Source organism: Lactuca serriola, chromosome 2 (assembly GCF_051521515.1).
Source record: "Lactuca serriola cultivar US96UC23 chromosome 2, Lser_US96UC23_V15, whole genome shotgun sequence".
NCBI classification, from domain to species: Eukaryota; Viridiplantae; Streptophyta; class Magnoliopsida; order Asterales; family Asteraceae; genus Lactuca; species Lactuca serriola.
The window spans coordinates 122,083,052-122,106,893 of NC_136409.1; the positions used below are offsets into that span (position 1 = coordinate 122,083,052).

The 23,842-nt window shown below is 38.1% G+C and overlaps 1 protein-coding gene, 1 long non-coding RNA gene and 1 pseudogene across 2 annotated transcripts; 1 reads left to right on the forward strand and 2 right to left on the reverse strand.

Moving 5' to 3' along the window:
- Positions 1-14,542, reverse strand: LOC145089534 (IN2-2 protein-like; annotated as a pseudogene).
- Positions 14,543-16,416: 1,874 nt separating this feature from the next.
- LOC145086711 (uncharacterized) lies at positions 16,417-17,975 on the forward strand. The gene is made up of 4 exons (XR_013700579.1): positions 16,417-16,858; positions 17,076-17,243; positions 17,396-17,464; positions 17,642-17,975. It is a non-coding gene; the product is annotated as an uncharacterized LOC145086711 (long non-coding RNA).
- Positions 17,976-18,797: 822 nt separating this feature from the next.
- On the reverse strand, positions 18,798-20,506 carry LOC145086712 (putative aldo-keto reductase 4). The gene is made up of 5 exons (XM_079024539.1): positions 20,214-20,506; positions 19,883-20,083; positions 19,631-19,803; positions 19,404-19,506; positions 18,798-19,297 (listed from the first exon to the last, which is right to left on the reverse strand). The coding sequence occupies exons 1-5, from the start codon at positions 20,424-20,426 to the stop codon at positions 18,962-18,964; spliced, it is 1,026 nt and encodes a 341-aa protein (XP_078880665.1). The 5' UTR covers positions 20,427-20,506; the 3' UTR covers positions 18,798-18,961.
- Positions 20,507-23,842: the final 3,336 nt, after the last annotated feature.

A 23,842-nucleotide genomic window follows, 5' to 3' on the forward strand; every position in this document is an offset into this window, starting at 1 on the left:
TTATGAACTTAGACACCTAATCCAATACTTGCATGTATGAATGATTTATTCTTCTGCATCTCTTGTCCACACGGACCATTCGAGTTGTATAGCTGTTAATGGGTGCACAACATGAGCTCTTCTGATGGTTGATGCTGACGCCTCTGATAATCCAACGTATTTAATCTTTCCTTCTTCCACCAGCTCCTTTAGTGCTCCCATCTAACAAGAAAGATAAAGATTTTAGGAGATCGATATGAATAGATAATGAATTTAAGCGCGACTACAAGTGAACGACGTGTAAAGAGGAGGGAATTAACATTGATTTCAATAGGCACACGGTTGTCAATAATACGATGATAATAAATGTCAATACAATCGACGCCTAATCTCTTGAAGCTAGCTTCACAAGCATACTTTACATAGGTCGGGTTTTCGGAGACATCCATGTGATTACTGCTCTCGTATTTGAACCCGAATTTGGTACCTAGTTGCACTTTTTCCCTCCCCGCTCCAGTCAAAGCCTGTAATACAAAAGAAAACTGTTTTCTAATCAATTTACACAAGAAATGATACTTAAACCGTAAGTTGACTGAAACGAAATATGAAAATATCTATGTGCTCTATAATCTTAAAACTAATTGGGAATGACAATTCATCGAGGTAATATTTAATTATGAAGCTTCTAATCGTAGAAGAATGTTACCTTGCTAATAAGAACTTCGTTGGTTTCAGGACCATAGATGTCGGAGGTTTCCAGAAAGGTAATGTCGGTGCTAATTGTGTCACACCCCAAAACCGGAACGGCGGAATTGTAATGGGGTGGATGACGTCATGTCAAGTATCACAACATATGTAGTATAGTAATCAAAGTACAACAACCATTGCAATAATAGTAATAGTTTTACATAGTTTACATTGAATAGAAACATCAAAGTAATACAAGTAATAATACAAGTGCAACTTGGTACTAATCAGTCTTCACCAAAAGCTCCTGTGATGTACATGTCTATTTGCTGACCTGAGAATACAAGTTATTTTGAAACCGAGTATCAGCATTTTTATAAATGTTGGTGAGTTCATAAGTATTTAGTGTCATTTTATTCAAATAACTTTATACAAGTAGTAGTTTAGAATCAACAGTGTATTAGAGTCCTTTCCAGAAAATCCTATATTTTCTAAATAAAAGCAGTCTTCTACCAAGACCCGACAGTGTTATGTTTTAAAGAGAATTTCCCTGAAATATCTCTTGAAGCTAGCTTCACAAGCATACTTTACATAGGCCGAGTTTCCAGAGACATCCATGTGATTACTGCTCTTGTATTTGAACCCGAATTCGGTACCTAGTTGCACTTTTTCCCTCCCCGCTCCAGTCAAAGCCCGTAATACAAAAGAAAATTTTTTGCTAATCAATTTACACAAGAAATGATGCTTAAACAGTAAGTTGACTGAATCAAAATATGAAAAGATCTATATGCTCTACGATCTTAAAACTAATTAGGAATGACAATTCATCGGGTTAATATTTAGTTATGATGCTTCTAATCATAGAAGAATGTTACCTTGCTGATAAGAACTTCGTTGGTTTCAGGACCATAGATGTCGGAGGTTTCCATAAAGGTAATGTCGGTGCTAATTGTGTCACACCCCAAAACCGGAATGGCGGAAACGTTCTGGGGTGGATGACGTCATGTCAACTATCACAACATATGCAGTATAGTAATCAAAGTACAACAACCATTGCATTAATAGTAATAGTTTTACATAGTTTACATTGAGTAGAAACATCAAAGTAATACAAGTAATAATACAGGTGCAGCTTGGTACTAAACTGTCTTCACCAAAAGCTCCTGGGATGTACATGTCTATTTGGTGACCTGGGAATACAAGTTATTTTGAAAGCGAGTATCAGCATTTTTATAAATGCTAGTGAGTTCATAAGTATTAAGTGTCATTTTATTCAAATAAATTTATACAAGTAGTAGTTTAGAATCAACAGTGTATTAGAGTCCTTTCCAGAAAATCCTATATTTTCTAAATAAAAGCAGTCTTCTACCAAGACCCGACAGTGTTATGTTTTAAAGAGAATTTCCCTGAAATATTATCATTACCAAATTACGGTATTTGATTTTAAAGAAAGTAGGAGAATATTACTAGTTGAAGTACTAAGGGAAAATAACATATGCCTCAGCAGAAGATACTGCTGACTAAGGCAAAGAAATCATAGACTCCAGGAGAGTATCAAATGAATGACACGCCTGGCTCAGTCTAACAAAAGGAGACACAGACCCCAAACGGTATCAAATGTACGATACATCTAGCAAGGTCTAAAACAAAGAAATGTAGACCCCAGACAATATCAAATGAAAGATACAGCTAGCAAGGTCTAAAACAGTGAACACAGACCCCAGATAGTATCAAATGAAAGATACAGCTAGCAAGGTCTAAACAAGAGTAATTCTAAGAGTGTGTTTCCAGCATACAGTGTTAAACATCGTTACCTTAAGGCCATGAATTATAAGGTAAACATGGAGATGCTCGTAACCATACTAATCGACACTAGAGTACTTGACGCCCTGCAAGCGTCAGTGTAAGTATGACATTTGTCACCCCTTGGCTTGGTAGGTTGTGGACTGTAGCTAGCAGTCACGGTGCGGGGGTGTCAATCCCGTATAGATCTATACACACAATGTCTGTTGTCCCTACAGGAGACTATGGTTACCAACTCGACGACGAGGAGATCTGTGTCTTAAGGATGCATCTCGAACAATGAATTCTGATGTAAGTGCTGGACTAACAGTAGAGACTCATAACTGAACCAATCGATGTAAACCTATATGTCTATACATGTATACATAATATATAATTAATGATTAAACGACCTTCGGACGGATATCCGATCCCACCAGACCACATCCCAACGAGGAAAAGGAAATAGGGCGAACTAGCCTTCCTAAGTCCTTTAAATATTATTTATATAACTATACAAGTACAGGCATACTTCTAACCAAGTAGGAACATTTAACGAAGTTGAAGTGTTTAACGAAGTAGAAGTGTTTCGCGAAGTAGAAGCGTTAACAAGTAGAAGCGTATCACGAAGTAGAAGCGTTTATAAGTAGAAGCGTATCACAAAGTAAAAGTGTTAATAACTAGAAGCGTATCATGAAGTAGAAGCGTTTATAAGTAGAAGCATATCACGAAGTAAAAGCGTTAATAAGTAAAAGTGTATCACAAAGTAGAAGTGTTTATAAGTAGAAGCGTATCACGAAGTAAAAGCGTTAATAAGTAGAAGCGTTTATAAGTAGAAGCATATCACGAAGTAAAAGCGTTAATAAGTAGAAGCGTATCACAAAGTAAAAGTGTTAACAAACTAGTAGCATTTAACTAAGTAGAAGCATTAAGTATGTAGAAGTATAACGAAACATTAGTATCTACCAAAGTAGGAGTATAAAAACATGGAAGAAAACATTGATGAAAACTTTGGAAAACCTTTATACTTAAGAAAATCATGACTTGGTATTCTTTTGTAAAATAAGTTTGAAAACCTTTAGAAACCCTTGAAAATCTTTCATAAACAAGTTTTGATTATAACTTTGATAAAACAATATAAGTAAAGAAAACCTTTGTTTTAAAATGCTACTGTAACTAAATTTGAAATAAAACATACATCGCGAGAGACAATTTGAGAAAAGCTTTGAACAATTAGAGACGTTTTGGAAAAACATTTACAGTATCATACTTGGTAAATCAGTTAACAGTGTAATAAATCCTTGTGCATGCGGGTCATCGATCACATGTGGTTGATATGATAACTGGCATGTTTTAACTTTTATTCCCCCCCCCCCATAAAAGCATGTAAAAACATTTAAAAGGTTAATTCAGGGGTATGAACTCACCTGTTGTAAGTGGATCGAACGAAGGTGCCGGTTGGGTGCTCGGTGTCAAGTAAAGACTTGAACACACTTAGTGACCTATTAACATATGATGACATATGTTTACATACAGTTAGTAAATATAATACTAATTAAACACGTATACGCATCCTAAAGTGAGGAAAACACTTTGATTAAGTGCTAGGGGTGTCCCGGGTAACATCTATGGGTATGTATGGCCTAGATAGGGAGTTTACTCTTCAAGAGTAAACTCTTTATAGAGTTCATGGCCCTAAGACCAACTCCCCATGAGCTTACAGTCGTAAACTCATGGTGGGGGTGTTCTAGGATGCTAAATGGTATTATCTCACTCATAGAATTAGGCTAGGTCGAAATATAAAGCATATGAATGGGTTTAAGGCAACAAATGGACCATTCAAGGAGTTCACGGCTCTAAACAAGGAGTTTACGGCCGTAAACTCTCACTTGGTCATTTCCTTCATAGATCTAAGCTTTAAATGATAGAGTATAAAGTTCTAAGCATTACTCCAAGTCAAATGGGGGTGTTAGGGCATCATTTGGCCACCTTTTGGGAGTTTACGGCCCATGGACCAATTCTATGGGGGTTTACGGTCGTAAACTCCTATTTCCTTGGTTTAATTGATGTTTAATGTCTTTACTACAATGGGGGTTGCTTCTAGACATTTTCCAAGGCCATAGGAGGTGTTTGAGGGCATTTCTAACACCTTAAAAGGTGTTCACGACCCTTGAAGAGGGGTTTACCGTCCAAGAGTGTTCTTGGGCCGTAAACTCATGTTTACTCTCCAAAATGCAAGGTTTTAGTGTTCTAAGCTCGAAAGTGTAAGTCCACAAGTCATATCTAAGCCCTAGGGGTAGTTTAGAGGGGTTTTGGGGCTTAAAAACCCCACTTAAGGGTGTCCATGGTCCAAGAGTGTTCTTGGGCCGTAAACACATAATCTTGCCCCTATTTGATGTCTTAAACACGAATTTGCATGATAACTAAGCTATATAACAAGTTAGGATAGATTACTTACTAGTTTGGGGTTCGAAAAGGACGTTTTTGGCTCGAAAACAAGTTGTAGAGAGAGAGTGTAGAGAGAGTGTGGAAAGGTTTCTATGGAGTCCACTCACCCTTATATAGGGGTTTGAGTTGGGGCTTAGTGAAAATCTACCTGATACTGCCGTTGAATGGGGCCTTTGGTCGCACCCAATTGAATGGTCGTAATTAAAAATAAACTTTTTCCAATAAAATGGAAAGATAATTTACGAGTTTATTTTGCTTGACGAATATTATATAAAATATTCCGATGGGTTTAATTTCGGTCAAAACTATTTTTTGGATAAATTTGGCTAATTTTTGACGTAATTAATTTCGACGTTAAAACTAACGGGAACTTTTGGGTTGTCACATCATCCCCCCGTTAGAGGGAATTTCGTCCCGAAATTCAGGTTTAGGCAAGGAAGTAGGTATGAATGATCGAGTAATGAGATGAGGGTACTTCCTATTCGAATGGTCCTCGCGCTCCGAAGTGAACTCCGGTGTTCACTTGGTCTTCTAGCGAACCTTCACTAATGGGATGCGGATTTGTTACGCTCGCTTGATTCCTCGGTACACAGTTTTACTACAGGTTTTTCTACGAAGTTAGGGTTCCCAATGGTTTCTATCGAGATGAGTGGGATACAAAGAGTGACGTCGGGCAAACACTTATCAAATCTAAGAAGTGGATTGATCTGTGGTGAAACTTGTGGAATTTCCGAAAGTAGTAGTGGTCTGACGAGGGTTGGACCAATCTTCGTAAAGAATCTCAGATGGTCCTAAGCTCTCGGAAGGGTAGAGCTTTTCAGTACTTAGAACATAGTGTACTTCTATGGCGAGATCATCACTGGCATGATCACCATTCCGAAGTTCCAAACGTTCTCTCTCATACTGAAAGTGTAGTCCTTCAGGTTGGTTCTTAGAAAGCTCAGGTTGTCGTTGGATTTGTGTTTCTACTGCTTGGCTTTCAGAGGTTTTCTGGATCATCGGATGGATTGCATGTCTACAGGTATCTGTTTGCTGCAGCATGTCTATCTCAATCTTGTGCAAAATGAACCTGCACTAATGAATCTTGAGATGTTTCTAACGGAAACCCTCAGGGTCGGGGAGATAGGGTTTCACCAGACGAGTGCTTAGAAAGTTTTTTAAACTTTACATCATCGTCTAGCTAGCGCTTTCACGATATGATCCTTAACGGGAAAGGATCATGCTCTTACTTGCCTTGTTGTTTCATGAACAGTAGGCTCTGCTCCTGGCTAACTCAATCCTTAGAGATTTTCTGAAGTGTTGGACTATCTCAGGAGGTGGTTTTACTATTTCCGTGCGAGATAGTATTCGTGGAACACCTAGTAGTCCAATGAATCTCTAAGACATGTCCTATTCTCCAATGCGTTGGTTTATTTTCGTGCGGAAAGTGCGTGCTCTTGTATAACCCATCGACTAACACCTAGACGGGTGTCAAGTCTATAATCTCTTCGGGATCTGGGTTATAGAGCTTAACGGAACCTACTCTCGTACTTTATTCATGTATTCTTGGCTGCGGTGGTTATCCTGTGGTTCTTGGCATTCTAGTGTTCACTTCGAAGAATGTAGTCTATCGTCTACAGGGCGATGGCGACTTCTTCCACGTAAGAGGGCGGAGGGTCCTAGGCACTACTTGTCGGTAATAGGGTGGACGAAGTGCCTGAGTAGTGCGAACATCTTCTGCAACTACTCTTCCGAAGATTCTGAGTTTTCTCGTCCAAGGTCAAATCTAGTGAGTATAGGGTTCCATCACTCGGAACTTTAATCTCCTCATCCACTCTTCTCAGAGTTTAACTTATCGTAGCTTCCAGGGATACGGGATATCCGCTGAGATGCCTATTTCTGGGAATTAAGCGTGAGTAGATGGTCGTAGTCAATGTCTTTGACTCTTACGACTCAGATTTCTTTACTAAACGAGGGTGCTAGATACTATGTTGGCTTAACCGGGATGACAACAAATTTCGGATTTGTGGTCATTATAGTAACTCAACCCGCAGTCGTTCTCTTGACTCTAGTTCGTGATTGCGAGGTGCGAAGGGTCTTCCTGGTAGATCTACGGAGTAGGCTTCGAGTGGTTATCGTCTTCTGGAATACTTGCAGTGTCTTTGCTTCGGTTTCTTTCTGTCTAAGAAGGGTTGGTTAACAGCGCGCGGTACCCTTCTCCTGGGTACTTCGGAAGGTTTGAAATAAGAGTGACGACTGACGGATCGCATTAGTCTTTATTATTTTTATTATGTTTAGGTTCGGAGGAACCTTTATTTGCCAAAATGGCTACGGTGAAAGTTCTTTTCACATAGCACTAAGGAGTTACACACGGTTGCACTAAGTCGAACCATGATTGATAGGGGCGTCGAAGTTGGCGTACTTCGACATGATACAGAATGAGGATCGGTAGAGTCATGTGCCGAACGGGCACACAAGTTCTAGGCGTCTCGGGTTTCGTCCCGTGTATCACTTTCACGGATACTTGGACCGATAGAGTCGACACAGAACTATAGAGGGTCCTGAGTGTTTCTGAGTAGAGTACCTTTCATGAATGGATTCTCACGAGGCATTTCTATAATCGCCTAACATATACTATTCATGTATAATTAAGGTGGGGAGGACTGTTGACTGAGAGACTCCACCCTAAATCCACAACCAAACAAGGAACAGGAAATGAGGCGGCATTCACTCACTCTAGGTCTATCCATCTCAATTAAACATGGCCGTAACGTATATATCTAGCCATAATAGTTTTACCTGATGAAAATTTTAAATTTTATAACAGAGCTGCGACTTTCGCCTTAACGGGGAAGTAATTACAGTTAGAATTAGTCTTTTAATGTTTTCGGTTAGTTATCTGAGATTGAGAGACGTACCAAAAATCTACCGGGTTCCTTGATGCTTCTCTCCAAGCATTAGAGTTAGACTTCTCCTGTGTCCTTGTCTTTTCTTTCTGTTGGACGGTCCTTCTTGAAGTGTCCAACTTCGCCACATAGACGACAAACTGTACTGGTCGCCACATGGGTGGTTGATGTAATAAACTCAACCGGGGTTCTGCAGACGCGAGCGGTATGCCCCTTCGTATTGCACCTAGCACAATAGAGTTCCCGGCATATACCATGATGGTGGTAGCTACACTTGCTGTAGTGGGGAAGGCTTCCTAGGTATGGTCTCCTTGAAGTCGGAATGGACGGGCTGGCAGGGGTATTGACTGTCTCAGCTCGTTGCCCTTCGGAAGGTCCTTGAGCCGAGGTACTTCCTTCCTCGTTCTTGAGCTTTCTCTTCAGTGGATTTGGCTGAGGTTCTTGGGTGGCTGGGTAGGCAGTTATTGGTTGTTGTTGTCCATTATTAGGATCGGAATTTCCGATAGGGCTCTTGCTAACATTGGCGTTGTTAGCATTCAGTTGAGCCATGACAGCTGCTACGGCTGTCGAGACTGCAGCTTGGAACGCAGCTTCATCGAGTAGGAGAGTCAGTTTCTCGCCAGTGGATTGGTTACGCTTATTTGGAGGCATGGTTTTCTTACACAGAAAGAACACAACTAATGAGAGACAATGGTTAACCCTAGACGTGTCAATCCTTACTATATTGGGCATAAATTTTTCCCATGCTTCGGATACTGGTTGTCTGAGTGTCGACCTACATCCCTATGATGTAGTCCAGGTATTCAAGGTAGGAGTATGAGTATCGGAAAAAGCCATAAGATGGGAGTCGTTCCTACTAAGTTACCTTTATACTGGGAAAGGTTTCACTCTCTGGCTTAGAAAGATTTGAGGATAGTTCGGAACAAAAGCCGCAGGAAGAAAGGCTCATGAAGACTTATGGCTAAACACTCTCAATAGAGGTGTGGGGATCCGCTCTAATCGTATTACTTGCAACGGGAAAAAGGCGATTTACCTAACACATAGTGTGAGTAGTGTAGTCACTAACTCACTAAATTGTATTATTTTATGGGTGTATTAGTGTGAAGAATACGAGGAAAAGACACTTCTCGGGTTCCATGTACTGGCTCCCTCTGTCTACCTCGTATCCTTGACTGGGACCGACGTTGGTTTCCTTCAGGTAATTACCTAGGATTTTCTTCTCCTATTGACATATTGAATTTCTACTCTGTCTTACTTCTGATTCTGACTCTGGGTGTCATCACTTCATGATGGATGACTGTAAATCTCGGAAGTTTAGGCGAATTTCCCACCATGTCCCTAAAAAGATATAGGCAATTGGTGATTTCAATAGTCTCGACCTAGTTCATTTATTTCCGAACTGGAATTCTTCTCAATGAACCTCTTCGGGGTCTGAATTAACTCTTCTGCCGAGTACTGAAGTGGATAGGGTTTTCTACAGGGTTCATGCGAGAATGGAAATGTCTAAAGAATCCTAAGAGATTATTAACATTTCACTAGGTGATCCATATCCAGTCCTGCTATGATTACATAGGGTATACAAATCATATATAGCTTAGATCCGATAGGCCTTTGAAGATGTGATACTACTCTATATCCACATCCCAACGAGGAAAAGGAAGTAGAGCGAAACCACACATTCTTAGCCTATGGGATCCTTATTATATATAACCTTGGAAGTATACCCTCTGTAATTGTAGGTATATCAATAAGGATCTTTTTATTTCTTCACACAAGGTTATCTATGGATCCTAAAATACCCCTATGGTATTTCAATTTCTTTTTTGTTTCTTAACTTCTGAATATGATTCTGGGATTAATGCGAGTCTTTTAGTATTCCAAAATACTCCCATAGTATTTTAAACTTTATATTTGGATCTAGCATTCCTAGTTGGTAAGTTTCAGACCTGTTGCAACACCACTATCACTCCCAAGCACACTTTCATCGCATCTCGAATAAATGTAGCAGATCATGTTACATTTATTCCAGCTTACGATTACATAACTGCCCAGTTTTGACGGTAATGCTCAACATCCGAAGACTTTTATTCTTGTTCTTCTTGTGATACTTTTGTTCGAGTGTTTAGATTCTTGATGTTCTTATACTTTGGTAAAATATGGTTATCTTTTAAAGTATAATTCTTGGTCAGAGTGTTTTATCCCTATGTATTTATAGGCTGTATATCTTTTATGAATTGATATATTGAGCTCACTATAAACAATGCTCTGATACCAATCTGTCACACCCCAAAACCGGAACAACGGAAACGTTCTGGGTGGATGACGTCATGTCAACTATCACAACATATGCAGTATAGTAATCAAAGTACAACAACCATTGCATTAGTAGTAATAGTTTTACATAGTTTACATTGAATAGAAACATCAAAGTAATACAAGTAATAATACAGGTGCAGCTTGGTACTAAACTGTCTTCACCAAAAGCACCTGGAATGTACCTGTCTATTTGTTGACCAGAGAATACAAGTTATTTTGAAAGCGAGTATCAGCATTTTTATAAATGTTGGTGAGTTCATAAGTATTTAGTGTCATTTTACTCAAATAACTTTATACAAGTAGTAGTTTAGAATCAACAGTATATTAGAGTCCTTTCCAGAAAATCCTATATTTTCTAAATAAAAACAGTCTTCTACCAAGACCCGACAGTGTTATGTTTTAAAGAGAATTTCCCTGAAATATTATCATTACCAAAATATGGTATTTGACTTTAAAGAAAGTAGGAGATTATTACTAGTTGAAGTACTAAGGGAAAATAACATATGCCTCAGCAGAAGATACTGCTGACTAAGGCAAAGAAATCATAGACTCTAGGAGAGTATCAAATGAACGACATGCCTGGCTCAGTCTAACAAAAGGAGACACATAACCTAAACGGTATCAAATGTACGATACGGCTAGAAAGGTCTAAAAGAAAGAAACGCAGACCCAGACAGTATCAAATGAAAGATACAGGTAGCAAGGTCTAAAACAGTGAACATAGACCCCAGACAGTATCAAATGAAAGATACAGCTAGCAAGGTCTAAACAAGAGTAATTCTAAAAGTGTGTTTCCAGCATACAGTGTTAAACATCATTACCTTAAGGCCATGAATTATAAGGTAAACATGGAGATACTCGTAACTATACTAATAGACACTAAAGTACTTGACGCCCTGCAAGCGTCGGTGAAAGTATGACATTTGTCACCCCTTGGCTTGGTAGGCCGTGGAATGTAGCTAGCAGTCAGGGTGCGCATGTGTAAATCTCATATAGATCTATACACACAATGTCCGCTCTCCCTACAGGAGACTCTGGTTACCAACTCGATGACGGGGAGATCCGTGTCTTGAGGATGCTTCTCGAACAGTGAATTCTGATGTAAGTGCTGGACTAACAGTAGAGACTCATAACTGAACCGGTCGATGTAAACCTATATGTCTATACATGTATACATAATATATACCTAATGATCAAACGACCTTCGGACGGATATCCGATCCCACCAGAGCACATCCCATCGAGGAAAATGAAATAGGGCGAACTAGCCTTCCTAAGTCCTTTAAACATTATTTATATAACAATACAAGTATAGGCATACTTTTAACCAAGTAGGAACATTTAACGAAGTTGAAGTGTTTAACGAAGTAGAAGTATTTCGCGAAGTAGAAGCGTTAACAAGTAGAAGCGTATCACGAAGTAGAAGCGTTTATAAGTAGAAGCGTATCACGAAGTAAAAGCGTTAATAAGTAGAAGCGTATCACAAAGTAGAAGCGTTTATAAGTAGAAGCGTATCACGAAGTAAAAGCGTTAATAAGTAGAAGCGTATCACCAAGTAGAAGCGTATCACGAAGTAAAAGCGTTAATAAGTAGAAGCGTATCACGGAGTAGAAGCGTTTATAAGTATAAGCGTATCACGAAGTAAAAGCATTAATAAGTAGAAGCGTATCACGAAGTAAAAGCGTTAACAAACTAGTAGCATTTAACTAAGTAGGAGCATTAACTAAGTAGAAGTATAACGAAGCAGTAGTATCTAACAAAGTAGGAGTATAAAAACATGGAAGAAAACTTTGATGAAAACTTTGGAAAACCTTTATACTTAAGAAAATCATGACTTGGTATTCTTTTGTAAAATAGGTTTGAAAACCTTTAGAAACCCTTGAAAATCTTTCATAAACAAGTTTTGATTATAACTTTGATAAAACAATATAAGTAAAGAAAACCTTTGTTTCAAAATGCTACTGTAACTGAATTTGAAATAAAACATACAGTGCGAGAGACAATTTGAGAAAAGCTATGAACAATTAGAGACGTTTTGGAAAAACATTTACAGTATCATACTTGGTAAATCAGTTGACAGTGTAATAAATCCTTGTGCATGCGGGTCATCGATCACATGTGGTTGATATGATAACTGGCATGTTTTAACTTTTATTCCCCCCTCCCCCATAAAAGCATGTAAAAACATTTAAAAGGTTAATTCAGGGGTATGAACTCACCTGTTGTAAGTGGATCGAACGAAGGTGCCGGTTGGGTGCTCGGTGTCAAGTAAAGACTTGAACACACTTAGTGACCTATTAACATATGATGACATATGTTTACATACAGTTAGTAAATATAATACTAATTAAACACGTATACGCATCCTAAAGTGAGGAAAACACTTTGATTAAGTGCTAGGGGTGTCCCGGGTAACATCTATGGGTATGTATGGCCTAGATAGGGAGTTTACTCTTCAAGAGTAAACTCTTTATAGAGTTCATGGCCCTAAGACCAACTCCCCATGAGCTTACATCCGTAAACTCATGGTGGGGGTGTTCTAGGATGCTAAATGGTATTATCTCACTCATAGAATTAGGCTAGGTCCAAATATAAAGCATATGAATGGGTTTAAGGCAACAAATGGACCATTCAAGGAGTTCACGGCCCTAAACAAGGAGTTTACGGCCGTAAACTCTCACTTGGTCATTTCCTTCATAGATCTAAGCCTTAAATGATAGAGTATAAAGTTCTAAGCATTATCCCAAGTCAAATGGGGGTGTTAGGGCATCATTTGGCCACCTTTTGGGAGTTTATGGCCCATGGACCAATTCTATGGGGGTTTACGGTCGTAAACTCCTATTTCCTTGGTTTAATTGATGTTTAATGTCTTTACTACAATGGGGGTTGCTTCTAGACATTTTCCAAGGCCATAGGAGGTGTTTGAGGGCATTTCTAACACCTTAAAAGGTGTTCACGGCCCTTGAAGACGGGTTTACGGTCTAAGAGTGTTCTTGGGCCGTAAACTCATGTTTACTGTCCAAAATGCATGGTTTTAGTGTTCGAAGCTCGAAAGTGTAAGTCCACAAGTCATATCTAAGCCTTAGGGGTAGTTTAGAGGGGTTTTGGGGCTTAAAAATCCCACTTAAGGGTGTTCACGGTTCAAGAGTGTTCTTGGGCAGTAAACACATAATCTTGCCCCTATTTGATGTCTTAAACACGAATTTGCATGATAACTAAGCTATAAAACAAGTTAGGATATATTACTTACTAGTTTGGGGCTCGAAACGGACGTTTTTGGCTCGAAAACAAGTTGTAGAGAGAGAGTGTAGAGAGAGAGTGGAAAGGTTTCTATGGAGTCTACTCACCCTTATACAGGGGTTTGAGTTGGGGCTCAGTGGAAATCTACCCGATACTGCCGTTAAACGGGGCTTTTGGTCGCACCCGATTGAATGGTCGTAATTAAAAATAAACTTTTTCCAATAAAATGGTAAGATAATTTATGAGTTTATTTTTGCTTGACGAATATTATATAAAATATTCCAACGGGTTTATTCCAGTCAAAAATATTTTTTGGATAAATTTAGCTAATTTTTGACGTAATTAATTTCGACGTTAAAACTAACGGGAACTTTTAGGTTGTCACAAATTGCGTGCTGGATGAGCTTGGTCATGTCAGGTTCAGGTACAGGTTCCGGTTTCCATATAAATAAGACATTCCCATACAACCCAAACCCTGAGCCAATACCTCTAGACCCTATGAACCTAGTTTGACTTTACGAACTCTTGCAATTTTTGAACATGGTTCTTCTTCTACAAATTTATGAAAGCAACGCCTGACAGCTTACTTTATAGACAAAATTGCAAAAATGGTCCCCGTACTTGTCAAATTTCTACAGTTGGTCCAAAAAAGTTTAGTAGTGCATTAGTAGTCCAATTTCGGATACTTTGTGTGGTTTTGGTCGCTATGGTTGGCATTTATATGTAGTTTTGGTCCATACTCCACCTGAAATGACAAACCTGCCCTTAAATAATTTTCTTTTTAATTTAATTTAATTTCTTTTCTAATTATTCTAATTAAAAAACAAAACCCCAAACCACCCCTCTTGTCCCTTCCGTCTCTCTCTCTCTCTCTCTCTCTCTCTCTCTCTCTCTCTTTCTCTCATGTTCCTCCTGTTAAGACGCATCACCCCAAACACCCTATATTATTGTTTTGCTCGACCCCTGCTTTCCCTAAAGCCACATATCCGGTGAGATAAGCTAACATTCGAGGAAGAGAGCCCATCGGAAAAACTGGTTGTCAACCTCTCCACCTCCCCTCGGTTGTTGAGCAAACCCACGAACCCTCACTTGCTGTGTTGTTCCGATCTGCTCTTTCCCTCCCTTTCTTCTCCGTTTTTCTACCAACCTCTCCACCTCCCCTCCATGGCTTCTTGTGTGATGTTGCAAAGTGTCGATATGCACATTTGGGTTTATAATCGATTATGTTTCAATTGATTCCAGCTCATCAGAGATCTGATTTCATTCACAAAATTTGAGATTAAATTTGGTTGATCGATTTGGATTATGCTTTGTTGTTTTGGTCGATAGCAATAAGAAACAAATCGTTTTCATTTGTGAAGATCTCATAGTGGGGGTGGTGTTTGCTCGTCGTCACAGGGGGAAAGACGGGGTGGCAGCTGGTGGTTCTTAGGAGGTTGATGCCACCTCTGGTGGGGCTATTGTTATCTGAGAAAAGAAGCAAGGGAGGGAGATGGGAGGTGATACTCGTCAAAGGGTGTGTTTGGGTTGTTGCTAATTGACAAAACCGGTGAGAAGAGGTGGTTCCTAGTGATGTTTGGTGGTCACAACCACAACACCACCACCACTCATTGGTGGTCGTTGTTCTTGGCAGTGAAAGGAGAAAAGGAAAACAGAAAACGTGCAGGGTGGGTGGTGCAATGGACTCTAAAATACAAGAGGGGGATAGAGAGTGGCCGTTTGTGGTGGTTCACAGTGTAGGGGTCAACGGTGGGTGGTAGCCCTTGGTTGTCCCTGTTTCTTTCTTCGTTTCTTTAATCGGTGCGTGTGTTCTCGAGGGAGAAAAAACAAATAAAATATAAATATAAATATAAATTAAATTAATTTATATATTTCAACAATTAAAAAAATAAAAAATATAAATCATAAGGGGATAATCGTCTTTTTAAGTGTGTAGAGACAAAAACAATAAAAAGATCCAAAATTGCACCAATGGTGCATCAAAGGTATCATTTTGGACTAAAACTTTAGAAATTTGCTAACCACAGAGATCATTTTTATAATTTTGTCTAACTTTATATAGGGGTGAGAAGCAAGGAGTTTGGAAGGCATAGGTACCAAAGTAATTGACTTTTTAATGTGAGAAATGAAGAAGAATAATATATAACAATAACTTACACATGTACAAAGCTTTTTTAATTTAACCAAGTGTTTTGACGAATTATAAATGAGTAGTCGACATAGGTTATCTAGTTTTTGGTACATATTACATGATTTCATTATAGGTCTGCATCAAGGTTCTAAATAATGTAAGGTGTGACTTGGCGGCAATGTGAAGCTTCAAGCTTTTCTGAGCCTTGGCAAGTCATGACGTTTGTAAGGCGTGACTTAAGGCAGTAATTTTCTATATAATTAATATTTTTTATATGTATTTTCAACTATTATTCATTTTTATACACATATATGAGTTAATGCGGCGTTTTGACAAAACTTGGCGGTAGGTGCAAGCCTTAGAGTCGTGACGTGTCATGACGAGCTTTTTAAAACTCTGGTCTGCATACACCCCATTTAACATGCTTTTTTTTACTAAAATTTTATATAGAATTTTTTTTTATTATAATTGAATTTCAGTTAATGTCCCCACAATAATAATAGTTTTAGACTATGCACCCTCCTACGCTCTTAGACTACCCCCATTGGGGGCTTCTTGCGAGCGAGTCGTAGAAAAAGGAATATTAAAAAAATGAAAAGTAGACAATGTTTGGTGATCCGGTTCGTAACCATGCCCTCATCTCACTCTAGCTTGTATATAAAGATCTCCCACGTGTCCAACTTTGTTAAAAGGAATCTTTTAGATTTTATATAAAAACCAGTGTTGCAGAAATCGGATTAGGCGGCCGATTAATCGCCGCCTAGGTGCTAGGCGGACGGCCACCGATTAGGTTTATTGCTAATCGGTCTATGTAATCGGGCTTAGTCAAAGTCGGTCCAAGTCGGGGCTAATCGGAGTTAGTCAGAGCTAGGCGGAGCTTGGCGCCTTAATCGGTCAAAGGCGGTCAACGGAAATTCAAGACATTTTAAGGGCAAAATTGTCAAATTGAAATCATTTCTTGCTAGGGTTCGTTCCTTCTTTTCTCATTCCATCTCATACTGCCAACAAAATGCTCTCTCAGAGTCATGAACTAAAACAATGAAATGCCTGCATCTTTTCTTCGAATCACACTGGTACGTCGTTGCCTTCCAAGCTTGTTGTCTCATTCTCGACTCAAATCGGTGCTAATTTGCTTCGGACATCCGCTCCTTCTCCTCTGGCGCCATCAGCTCCTCCAGAATCCCTCATACACCAACCCTCTTAATCTGCGAATGTTCATTCTCATCCTCATCGATCTGTAAATCCTCTGCACCATCACCGCTCTCACTACCTCTAACAACCCACCATCGAAACTCTAACCCTATATCGACTCGATCTAACCGCGACACTCACCGACACTTTCATCTCCGCTACTCTCACCAAAATTAGCGAAAATCCTACACTTACATTGGTAATTTAGCCCTATTCTTCTAATTTTTTCAGCAAAATGTTTAATTTTTTAGGTAGGAACCTGATTTTGTTTACAGTTATAACAAAAACAAAATGAAAGTATTTGTGTGTGCAGGGTATTTGTTATTTGTATAATTGTATATTTGTATTTGGTCATATCTAAATGTCTTTCTTTCTTTAAGTTTTTTCAATCTTTTGAATCCATGGATCTGTTTCAGACTGTTGATGGAGGAGTTGTTAAGGTGAATGAAGTCAAAAGTAGAGGTGGGTGGGAGGTCAAACTTTGGGCGTGAACGTGACAATTTTCGAAGATATAGTAATGACAGAGATGTAGAGGTGGATAAGGGTAGAGATAGAGATAGAAACTATGGTCGTTTCAGAAAGAGGTTTGAGTTTTTGCTTTTCAAAATGCTTTTATCTATATGCTTTTATCTATATGATAATTAGTTGTTTCTGTTTAAACAAAAAAATAGTTAATTGTGGTGCTTTTTACACAGTATTAGTAAGTTTGTGTTAATATTTAACTTGCATTTCACAGGTTTATCGAATGGAAGAGCTTGTAGGAGAGAAAGGTGATCATGTATCTAAGCTGCAGGAAAAGTCACAGGTCTTATAATTAACATCCTCATAGTAAACACCAAATTACAATTCTACCCTCCTTCAGTTTTTCATTAATCCTTTCTGATCTTTTATTTTTTGTTACATAAACTAGAGGATGCAGAAAACACTAGACAGTTGATTTGAGTGGGCAATTTTAATGTGTTAATGTGATTTTTTATAACAGTTGATGAAGCTCTTGCAACCGATGTTAGTCAAACACCCCAAGAAAGTCCAAAAACGAGGGAACTTTTCAATGAAGATTTCGAGTCCGAGAGTGAGGAGCAAGTGTTAGAGAGAAGATGAATATGAGTCGGATGAGGCTCAAATAATGGAAGTATGTGGAGAATATTAGAAGAAAAATGTTGTACTTGTTAAACTTATTATTAAATTTTTATAGACTTGTTAGATGATGATTTTGTGTGCTTGTTAAACTTATTCTTAAACTTTTATGCTTATTTTGGATGATAAATGGTTGTACTTGTTAAACTTATTAAATTATTATTAAACTTTTATGCTTATTTATTTATATTATTAGTATTAAAGTTAGATTTATAAATTTTTGAATTATTTTTTTAATAATTAATGGTCCCTGATTAATCCCCGTCTAACCGATTAATCCCTAAACCCCAGTCCACCGCCTAGCTAACGTCTAGCGTTTTTTGCAACTTTGATAAAAACTAACTTTTGTTAATAAATAGACTTTATCTTTAATAAAAAATAAAATAAAATATAACAAAATATTTGATGTATAGTTTTATAAATGTAAAATTTTAATATAAAATAGGTTGGGTTAGATTGCTAATGGGGTAAATAATTATATATGATTGGGTTGTATAAGTAGAAGAGAAAGAAATTAATTATTTATAAAAAAATTGGGTTGGGTTGGATTGCTAAAATGGATAGTATTACAATATCTGTTGATTTGATATCATAATAATATGATTAACTTGGTGAATTTTTCGGTTACTATTTATAATCAACTTTTTCTTTTTCCAATTCATAATACCCTTAATGAAAATTTTGTATTTGATTCCTTTGGGTGGTTAATCAATGAAAGAGACGACGAGTTAAAAGAGAACATGTACATGTGGACACAAAACTTAGCATTCATGTTGTTTTTTAATGATGTGGCCTGCAAACAAAGAAGAATACACAAATTAAACCTAGCATTCATGTTTCTTTTTATTGATATGGCCCTGTAATCAACTTTGTACGTTGCAGCTACAGCCTACCAGATGGCAAAAAAACAAAAACCCAAAGATTTTGAGGCATGTCGGGTCGATCTTATCGGGTCGTTATCGGATATATATGCAATTACGTCATTTCTGTCCTTAAAGACATAACCCTAAAATTGTGTATCACTTTTATTTGACAGCGAAAAGCATGGTACAGGAAAACAAATTACATATCAACGTAAGATCAGATCCGGTGCATATATAGCACAGCACAAATTAAACAAAGAATGTATAGCACTACGCAACAAACAATATGCTGGCAGCATTAATCAAGCTTTCCAGGATGACAATGCAGGAGTCTCGGTGTCCTTAAATGTTGAAATACCATCACCATATCGACCACCCTTGACTGAATCAGCAGAAGCAATGGCTTCTAGTTCAGCCATGTCTTCTGCTGTTAGCTTCACAGATAAAGCTCCAATGTTCTGTTCAAGATTCTCAATCTTTGTGGTTCCAGGAATCGGCACCACATCATTCCCCTGGTGGTGAACCCAAGCCAATGATAGCTGCGATGGGGTGCACCCTTTCTTTGCCGCCATGTCACTAACCTTCTTGAACATGATCGTGTTATGCTCAATATTTTCAGCTTGGAACCTCGGTAGATACTACAAAATAATAAATTTGAAAACCAGATTGATATCAATTGCCTATTTGTTGCTAGATATGTACATGAATTGAAAATATAACGAAAAAGTGTAACAATCAACAGACCTTACGGAAGTCCCCATCTTCCAAATTCTCGAGCACCTTTGGACCAGACGAGAAGAACCCCCGTCCTAGAGGACTGTATGTAACAATCCCGATCCCAAGTTCTCTGAAATTATAAAGGATGATATAAAGAAGTAATTAAGAGCTTTGAATTTTTTAATACTTCGTTAATTACTTGCTAAATATTGAAGAAAAAAGAAAGAAAGAAAGAAGAAAAGATGGTAGCCAACCTGCAAGTAGGGACGATTTCTTCTTCAACGTCTCTTGACCACAAGGACCATTCTAGCTGTACGGCTGTAATTGGGTGCACAGCATGAGCTCTTCTGATAGTTGATGCCGATGCTTCTGATAATCCAACGTATTTAATCTTTCCTTCTTCTACCAGTTCCTTCATTGCTCCCATCTAACAATCAAGAAAAGATTAAGAGAGATTTCAATGGATGATGAAAGGATATGGATTGTGTAAAGAAAATGATACTAACCGTAATTTCAATAGGCACACGATTGTCGATTCTGTGTACATAATACAGATCAATGCAGTCGACACCGAGTCTCTTCAAGCTAGCTTCGCAAGCATACTTTACATAGGCCGGATCTCCGGAGACTTCCATAGCTTCGCTGTCGTATTTGACACCGAATTTAGTCGCCAAATCCACTTTCTCTCTCACTTCTCCCTTCAAAGCCTGTAGATAACAAGAAACAAAATACTTGAACAGTAAGTTGACTGAATCAAACCATGAAACGACCTGTGGCAGCGACGATTGATCAAAGTAAAATGTAATTATTAAGCTCAAAGTAGTTGAAGAATGTTACCTTGCCGATAAGGATCTCGTTGGTTTGTGGTCCGTAGATGTCGGAAGTGTCGAGGAGGGTAATGCCGGCGTTAATGGCGTGGTGGATGAGCTTGATCATGTCAGGTTCAGGTTTGGGGGCTCCATAGAAAGCGGACATGCCCATGCAACCCAAACCCTGTGCTGATACTTCAAGACCCTGTGAACCCAGTTTGACTCTTCTAACTCCTGCCATTTTCGAACTTTGATCTTCTGTTACGGATTGATTGTTGAAAGCAATGTCTAGCAGATTACTTCTTCTTCTACTGATTGATTGAAGAAAGGTACGCCTGGTGGATTACTTTATATAGGGATTGAGAAGTGGGGAGTTGGTTGGAATTTCATGACGTACAGCTTCTTGAAGGTCAATCTGGATGGCCATTGACGAAAGGTAGCTGACGTAAGTGCCGAGCATTCAACCTTTGACCTTGAAAATTAGAAATTAGAAAAAGTATTTCACCATATATATAGTCGGAATTTCGCTGCCCAGGATATGTGATATGCTGTTCCCACCTTATAAAATCCCCATTCACACCATGTGGATTGTGACTGTACACCTTAAATATAATGTAATCCATTTCTTTCGCTGTTCATATATCAATGTCATACATCAAAGTTCAAACGTCCATTCATCAACTTTCCAAACAATTTTTTCGATATTTATTATAACGTGCTAAAGTTCTACTGTATATACCTTATTCATATAAATTGTTACATCACGATACATATTATTAGGAGTACACAAAGCAATTACACAAGGGTATAGAAAACAATTGAGGTATGTATAAAATTTTCCTTATTATATTTCGTTACAACAAAAAGCATATATGACCTACCATATAAAACCCACACATTCAAAAAATCAGGGAATATTATGTAGAACTATATGACCCACCAAGTTTTGGACCAAACTTGAAAAAAGATCCCGAGGCCCGATAAAAGAGCGAGATCAAACCAATCTAAAACGAAGAAAAAAACGACCTGAGACCGACCAGGACTAATACGAAAATGACCGGACCTTTCCGAGACCTTCGAAACCCACACAATACCGGTTCGATAGCGGTCTAAAGAAAAAGACTAGTAGCCAAATTTTATAAATATATCATTTTTGTGTTAATCAGAGGTGGGCGCAGGAATATCTAGTATATAAGGTGTTGTTTGTTTTTTGTCTGAATATCTTTTTGGCTTCTTCTGTCTGCATCATGCAGACCACAAGCAAATGTTATCATTTGCAGACTGTTTGTTTTTTTTGAAGACTATACACCTAAAAATGTTTGCACGCTCTCTTCTTGGCGCAGTTGTGGATCAGGGTCTTTTAATATCTTCAGACATCTTCTAGCCTAAGAAAACACATATATGTTTGTTTATTTACATTTTTTTTATATAATTTATATTTATTCCAATTTTATTAATGATAAACAATTTAAAAAAATTATAATACTTCCAAAAAAAAGGTTCGACGACACAAGTATGATATTTTTGATAAATTTATAAATAAATATTTATTATAATAATGGTTGTTCAAGTTGTTTACAAAAATTTTAAAAAAAAAATCATAATATATTCTTATATTTTTGTGCCAAAATTTATAAAACATTATTTATTACGGTATCGTCAATTTCATTGGAAAATATTTATCGTACGTTTTTAATTGATTTAATTGAAAAAATCAAAGTTTATTTCTATCCATTTATGTATCAAGTTCTTTGATTCATAATTACAATGTGTGACAACCATCAAATTCTGGTCAGGTCAAAGTCAAATAAAGTCAACAAGTCAAACCAGTCAACTCAATTAACCCTTGTGTACTAGGGTTTACGCTATGTTATTTCCGTACAACTCGTTATTCTAATGACAAATCATAAATTGAAAAGTTTGTATACCTAGATTTCATTTACCTAAAACGGTACTAAGTAATGAACCAAACCGATAAAACAATGTTGCATACTCATCAGGAGGGTGTAAGATCCGTAAACATGACTTAACGGGGTTTACGGACCTTGCGTTGCGAAGCCGAACACTCACAAATGTCACACACGAAACCTCTCTCAATCGTTTTCACTCTGTCTCTCTATTTAGAATCTCTCCTAAATCTCTCCACGTATGTCAAATCTCTCCCAAATCTCTCTCAAAAGTTCCTTAAACTCTTTATAATCTTTCGGGCCATCCTAACCGTTAACCAGTTCAAAAACGGCTTGAAACGGGATAAAAACGAGTAAAACAACTTTATTGAGCCGAAACTCCTCTTAGGAGCCGACCCTCTTAGGAACCGAAGCCCCTAGGGCCGAAACCTCAGCAGCCGAAACTGAAACCTTAGAACCGAGAGACAACCGAGAACCGAGACCCTGAGAACCGAGACCCTGAGTACCGAAACCCTGAAGACCGAAATCGCCTGAAGACCGAACCTCGCTTTCGGTTCTAACCGCCCAGCCGATCCTCGCCTTCGCCTCCCTCCCCTCGCACCTTCGGTTCCCTCTTCCTACTTTCGGTTCCTTCCTTCCCTTCTCTCGGTCTCTCTTCTACTCTCGACCCCCTCTTCTACTTTCGGTTCTAAGCTCCTAAGGAGCCAAACCTCCGCATCCTTGGTCCAAATTTCGGAATTTGGCAGTTTTTGCCCGATTTTCGAATAGTTTTGCATTTTAAGCCCGTTTTTAATTATTTTTACGTGGGATTTTCACCCAAAACTTTATTTTAACATATAAGGCCCCATATTTATTAATTAATCACGTTTTTGGGGATAAACTTTATCCAAGAAGAGTGGGTGAAGTACAATAGGTTGAGTGTTGACTTTGCTTTACCTTATGACACAAGCAACCAACCCCACACCCACTATATGACCAGCCATACCTCCCCACCTTACCTAAGTCACTTCAATGTCCTTTACACTCATTTACCAGCCATTACCACGTTGTTAGGGATTGAACATCCATCCTCTCTCCTCACACTTCATTCATTCACACATTTTCCAACAAAAGATCAAACACTTTTCTCTCAAACTTTTTCTCTCTATTTTGAGGATCCAAGGCTGATCATAAAGTGTTATACTACTCTTGGTAAGTATAATTCATCATCTTTGTGATTGTTACACTTCATTCTACTCCAATCAACGATTGCTTACATAAACTCCATCACTTTGATGTTAGATTCTCGAAAATCTTCAAGGCATCTTCAAGTGTTCTTAAGTTGAACACTTCCCTTTTCCAATGTTCGTCTACTGAAATCACATAAGGTGAGTTCATACCCCAAACTTTTCATGTTTTCTTAAGTTTTAAGGGGGGGAATACAAGTTAAATCATCAAGAACATAACTAAACATTTCTAACAGCTTTCATCAAAAAAGTTGGACTCCATTCACGGACTGTTTTGGTCAACTTAAACATTTTAGTTTTCAAAACTATTTTAGGTGCAAGTAGTCCCAGTTCTTATCTTTAAAATGACTACTTGCACGTCTCCGTACTATTTTTCTACAATTTATGGTGATTTTTACAAAAATGCCTATCACTGTAGCTACGAATCCGGACCAATCTGTGAATATGAGCATTTTTACACAAGTTAGATGCATCCAAAAATCGTAATAAAATTTATGAACAAGCTAGACACATTTTGTGAACTC